This window comes from Chaetodon auriga, chromosome 15, assembly GCF_051107435.1.
Source record: "Chaetodon auriga isolate fChaAug3 chromosome 15, fChaAug3.hap1, whole genome shotgun sequence".
Lineage (NCBI taxonomy): Eukaryota > Metazoa > Chordata > Actinopteri > Chaetodontiformes > Chaetodontidae > Chaetodon > Chaetodon auriga.
The window spans coordinates 17,608,640-17,614,848 of NC_135088.1; the positions used below are offsets into that span (position 1 = coordinate 17,608,640).

General features: G+C 43.2%; 1 protein-coding gene across 2 annotated transcripts in view; it reads left to right on the top strand.

Moving 5' to 3' along the window:
- The window catches only part of nlgn2b (neuroligin 2b), a 57,210-nt gene extending 54,541 nt beyond the window's left edge, over nucleotides 1-2,669 (top strand). For both annotated transcript variants that reach the window (XM_076751362.1, XM_076751363.1), the window contains exon 9: nucleotides 143-2,669. In XM_076751362.1, coding sequence (XP_076607477.1) covers nucleotides 143-1,073 — 931 coding nt within the window. In that variant the 3' untranslated portion in view covers nucleotides 1,074-2,669. The remainder of the gene's footprint in view (nucleotides 1-142) is intronic.
- The last annotated feature ends 3,540 nt before the right edge of the window (nucleotides 2,670-6,209 follow it).

A 6,209-nucleotide genomic window follows, 5' to 3' on the forward strand; every position in this document is an offset into this window, starting at 1 on the left:
CATTCTGTCTGCTGAAATATGCTCCCCCAAATTGCACATCGGCTCTTGTATTGAATTGCTGTATTAACAGCATATGTAATGCTTAGTCAATAATATAACTTAACATAGAAAAAGTTTTGATTCTGTTATTTCTTTCTCGCAGTGATCCGAACCTGCCAGTTCCTCAGGACACCACCTTCATTCACACCAAGCCCAACCGGTTTGAGGAGGTCATCTGGACCAAGTTCAGCTCCAAAGACAAGCAGTATTTGCATATCGGCCTGAAGCCTCGTGTCAGAGACAACTACCGGGCCAACAAGGTGGCCTTCTGGCTGGAGCTGGTGCCACATCTCCACAGCCTCCACAAAATCATAAGCCCCATCACCACTCACCTGCCGCCCGGAGGCACCAACCGCTGGAAGGTCCCCCACAGCCCCGGCACCCGTTCCACACGCCACCCTGTAATCTCCACCTACCCGCCTGATCCTGAGCCCGATGGTTCAGAGAGACCCCGCTACTCTCCCTTCCCAAGTGAGACTAGGGACTACTCCACCGAGCTGAGTGTGACAGTCGCAGTGGGCGCCTCGCTTCTTTTCCTGAATGTGCTGGCCTTTGCCGCGCTTTACTACAAACGGGATAAGCGCCATGAACTCATGCAGAGACGCCACCGCCGACTGTCCCCGCAACGTGGCACTACGATGGGCATGGGTGTCGGCATGGGAGTCGTAGGGGCCCCACCGCACAATGACCTGGCACTGAGTCAGGAGGAGGAGCTGATGTCGCTGCAGATGAAGCAGCAGAGAGTGGAGCTGGAGCACGGCACACCCCTCCCTTCCCGCGGCGTCCACGGCGACCTGGAACCCCTGCGGCCTCCCGTGTGCCCACCTGACTACACGCTGGCCCTGCGGCGGGCGCCGGAGGACGTGCCACTGATGACAGCCAATACCATCACCATGATCCCCAGCACCATCAGCAGCATGCAGCCCCTCCACCCCTTCAACACTTACCCCCCGGTCCCGGCCCCCTCTACTACACCTGTCCCCAGCCACAGCAACAATGCCCTGCCACACCAACACTCCACCACCCGTGTATAGGACCAGGCACAACCCCACTCTGGGCTTACAGAGACGCACCACACAAACTGCTCCATACAAACTCCACTCTCACCACCCTCTTTCCTTCTTTACTATATCTTTGTCTTTTCTCATTAAGCCCTCAAATAAAGCTGCAGTTTGTAAGATTTTAAGCAGTGAAATACCTCTAAAATGTAATCATAAATCAAGGAGGAGCTGATTTAGAGGCTCCTTTGCCAAAAGCCTGTCATCATAGGTACGCACTGCTTTGCACCGTTACAGCTCTTTCAATATCAGACGCAGCTTTAAGCTTGTAGCTCTCTCCCTGAGGGGTATGGAGCTAGTCACAATCAGTCAGGCATCTTACGTGTAGCTTGGTTGTTTTGCGCATGTGTTGTTGTGTCCGTGTTAAACTATGTTTGACATAGAATACATACATTCATTTTCATTCATTTAGTAAAAAGATAATACAGTAGTGCGCAGCGTTGTATGAGGCGACATATGCCCCGACAAGCTGTCTGTCATAAAGCGGGGATTTCTTGAAACTTACAAATTGCAGCTTTAAAGGCCCAATCTGGAAGTGAAATTTGGCACCCTGTGTTGAGCACTGTGTCCCAACAGCTGTCTCTGTGTTCTGACTTCAGAGACGTTTGTTAAGTGTGAAATGTGCTGACAGCACTGGAAGCACGAGGAGGAACTATTTGACCGTCAAGCTTGAGTTTTGCGTTGATTTTCAAACTTAAAGGTGCACTATGCAGGAATTGTCAGTTAGTTTTTGTAAACAAACAGTTTTCAGCGCTGCGGCCGCCATTGCTTGCAGTCTGGCGCCTGGTTGTTACCTTTTTATCCTTTTAAGTCCCCACCTCACTTGCACGCTGTTGGCTGGGGGCTACACACCCGCTGCACGAAGGCTGCAGCCCAGAAACGTTCCAAACAGAGCAAAATAAGAAGAGGGTACAGGCAGAGGGCTCTGCAGATAAATACACCACCACACACTTCTAGTGGGGCATAAGTGATGATTGAGAAGAGTTCACATATTTTTTGTTTTGTTTTTTCAGAAAATCCTGCATAGTGTACGTGCCTTTAGTTTCTGCTGTTTCCAAATTTATGCACCCGTTTTCAGCGATGATCAGCGACCTAAATGCCAAACGTCCTGCTACTTTAAAAAATTCTTATGCTCACAAAAGCTGCTTTCAAAACACTTCCAGATTGGGGCTTCAACTGTTCAACTGTGGCGGTACAGGAAATAACTAAACCATGCTCAGTCTGTGGGGTGCAACCTGGAATCCAGGCTGCCCATTAGAACTCGCTGCATCTCGCCTCTAATCATGTCCATTACTTTATTTGTTTCTCACTCATTATCTCTGTCTGTATCGCCATCTCAGCCCATTTAACTGCTTCTCTCTCTTTCCCGCCGCCTCATGCTCTCCATCTCTCTGCATCTGCCCTTGTAGCTCTTTTTATTAAAGCATTGACATAATCCATTTCCATCTTCACTTCTTTCCTCTTTCTTGCAATCACTACTAGACTCTCTTTTCCTTTTGGAGTCTTTTATACAAAAACACAAATGTAAATGATGTATTATTAATAAATTGTAAGGATATGAATGAAAAAAAAGATATTCTGATATCTCGTTTTTACCAGCATTCTTGGTGCCAAGTACTGTGATAAAGTTCCTCTTTCGCTGGCGTCCAGTGGACCGCCCGGAGAGGTCTGTCCTGACTGTATCTTACAAAAGGAATTACCATCATAAAAAGTGCCAACCCCTTCATCTTTCTTTTTGATCCACACACTTTTTTTTAAATTACACTCAATGTTGCACTGTGGCTGGTCTCTTCTTTAAAGGGAAATCAGATTCAATATATCCTCGTTTAAAAAAAGAAGAATATGAAGTTTTATTAACTACTTTGCTGTCTGGGATATTTGCATGATTTTTTTTTTTTTTTTTATAAAGAGTGTGGACAGAGAAGTTTGTTTGTCATTCTGATTATTTGCCTTGTTCTTCATTGATTTTTGTTTTTTCTTGTTTTGTTTTGAAAATCATTTTCAGTTTCTATTTTAATATCGGCTGCACTTTGTGGTATTTCAAAAAGGTATTAAAGTATTAAGAGATGAATATTGTGTAAAACTATGATTATAACAAAGAAAGTAAATATTTCCTCTTTATTTTTTTCATTTCCTAACACTGAGGCTGTGCCGCAAAACTACCAGAGAGACTGATGAAAGCCTTTTACTTTCCTCCCTCTTTTTGCTCTGTTTCTCTTTATCTTTTGCAACTGTCAAGTTTGCAGTCACTGTATCTCAACTCACCTGAAGATAGCACTTTTTTTTTTTGAGTTCCAAAAAAAGAAAAGAAACAACTACTTTTCATGAATAGTCTAAATAAGGTTTATGTCTGTGACTGACATTAACCACATGCTTCAAGTGTTTGAAGACTGCCTGACGGTTATCTTTTCGTCTGCTCTTATGTTGTTTCATGACTCTCCCCTCTGTAAGGTGGGAGAACGGATAAGATATATTTATGACGGTCAAGAGGTGAGAAAGCCTTGTATTGCGCGTTTCACATCTTTCGCACAACTGAACACACAGACGGGTCACGTCACTATGGACAATTCTGAAAACAAGCCAGTGACATTAGGACACCACTGGACAAACTCTGACAGTGATTCAATGGCAATGACAGGATAGCTCATCAGCTGCAGTCTGATCTGTCAATGCGCAGAGGATGCATTCTAAACACCTGATTTAAAAAAAAGAAAAGAAAAAAAAATTAACGGCAGACATTACTCATACACCATATACCACAAAAGCAAGGCGAGCGGGATTCGTTCCGCCTCCTTGTGATGCTCTGTATCCTGTCTGCTGAGGATAACGACACTCTGGAGCCAGACTGCCATCCCTCACACTGGACTGGAGCGAGCCGCGAGGACAAAAGAACAAAAACCAACACATGAAACAAAACTGTACATTTTTTAAGTGTAAGAGAACAAAACTGGAATTTGTAAATATTATGTTTGTCGTTTGGTTTTGAGTGATTGGCCGGATCTTTTCTTTGTGACAACAGGTGCAAGTTTAGATGACTTACATGATTTTAGCACTCATGCGTGTGTATGATTCTCCTTTATTTCCTAGATCTCAAGGACAAATTCCAATAGGTTATGGGCACATGAGTACATCTGTTAACATACATGAATAATTCAAAAAACAAACAAAAAAAAAAAAAAATCACAGCATGGTTGAGGTCAACGTAAACACGAAAAGGAATGCTTACGGCTCAGGTTAGCCTCGATATTGTGGTGATAAAAATGCTCTTACTGCATATGCGGCTGTCTAAAGCATAACCTACACACCTGGCACTATCCCATCAATCATGAAGGCAGCTTTTGAGTGAAACAAGTCCGTTGATTGGTTAAAAAGCCAAAGAACAGCTGCAGGTACAGATGAAGCAAGGGGACGATGTGAGAAAGGAGAGACGGGGCGGATGTTTCGAATGTGCTCAAAACAAACCACAAATCAAGGAATTTTACTTGTGATGCTGTTGGATTTAATTGTTAGTGTCTCACGTTGTCTTGAGCATTGTCATACAGTATAACCCGTAATTGGGAGGTTGTGAAATCCTTTGTACTCCTTTGGTCTTATTTCAGACTCTAATAACGGTGGTTGTTTTGCTACCTTTTGCAATTTTTGTGTGCTCATTCTGTTTCTGAGATTATTGACCCAGCTGTTTGATGTGAGTTTGAGTTGCCCACGCTTCCAAAAACAGCATTAATAAGACAGTATTTTTGTTTTTTGTTGGTTTTGTTTCTTTGAATCGAGGGTCTGGACAGCCAACAGATAACGGAAGCACACTCACTAAGTTTACCTGTTTACACTACAGTTGATGTTGGCTTAAGGTAAGGGAAAAAAAATAAGAAAAATAAAAAAGCATTACAAGGATCCAAGTATCTTCTTCTTACAACATTTATTGCTAGAATGGTAACGTGAAGGCTTGCACCTGTTTGTCTGTTTCATTTAGTCTGATTCAGTAACCTGCTTGAAGCTCAAGATACTGTGAGAGAGCATAATGACCAGAAGGGGTTGAAAGAATTAAAGTTAATATTTCTATTTCAAATAGAGGCTATTACACACTGTATGTTGTGTATCTGAACTGGAAAACATTAAAAGACATTCTTAAACAAACTTTTTGCCATTTTTGTCACATTGTCAGACATGCAACATATAAACTGTAGGACATTTTCTCACCACTTGGGGGCAGAAGAACCCCACAACAAGTCGGTACACACAACCCAGAGCAACTTTTAACATTGTTACAGCGCACTGGTTAGCAGACGATCGCTTATTTAGACAGCCTGCAGATACGGAGCTACTTTAAAGGAATAGTATGCGGAAATAGTAGAGTGCACCACCTGCAGCATCACATACCTACATAAGGCAGCGACTCAGCAGTGGGGTATCCAACGTCTTGCAGGAAAATAAGTGACAAGGTGTCAAATATTTTACCAAATAACTATTTATCGTGTTAACAGCATGCTTGGTGTATATGAACGAACAGCTGTGCTAATAGTTGGATGACTTGCCCTAATTAGTCAGAGTTTAGCTATCATCAGCCTAGCTTGCTAATAGGCAGAGTAGTAGACACAAATTAATAGCGTAATTACAATTCCTAGTAATCTGTGGAGTAACAGCAACATTAGCTAATTGTCTCTGTGCTCCACACAGGAGAATTTGGGGTTGAGAGGAATTTGTATAAGTCTGTACATCCTGCATGATAAACCTTTAATTATGAGCCGTGTTTCTGGCCTCCTGCTGAAAGTTACCTTTTAGCTCCGGTTTGGTCTCCACCTCCTGAGAAAAGTACCTCGGCCTATGAGCTGTGTGTCTGCTAACTGTATATTCGCCCACTGCTGCTGGAAAGATTTGAAAACGGAGAGCCTGAGGTTTGAAGAATATTTGCCTCTTTGTCAACGTAAAGTTCAAAAAGCATTAAAGAGGCTACAAAGGTCCGTAGAGCAGGTTGGTCGAGCCATTTGATTCATTGGCAGCATTCACCACAGCCTCTTAAAGCTGAGCTTTTGGAGTTCTGACTTTCACTCCATGAGGTCCACAAGTTATCCAAAGGATTTGAATTTCAAAGCCTAAAATAACTTGGCAGCTCCA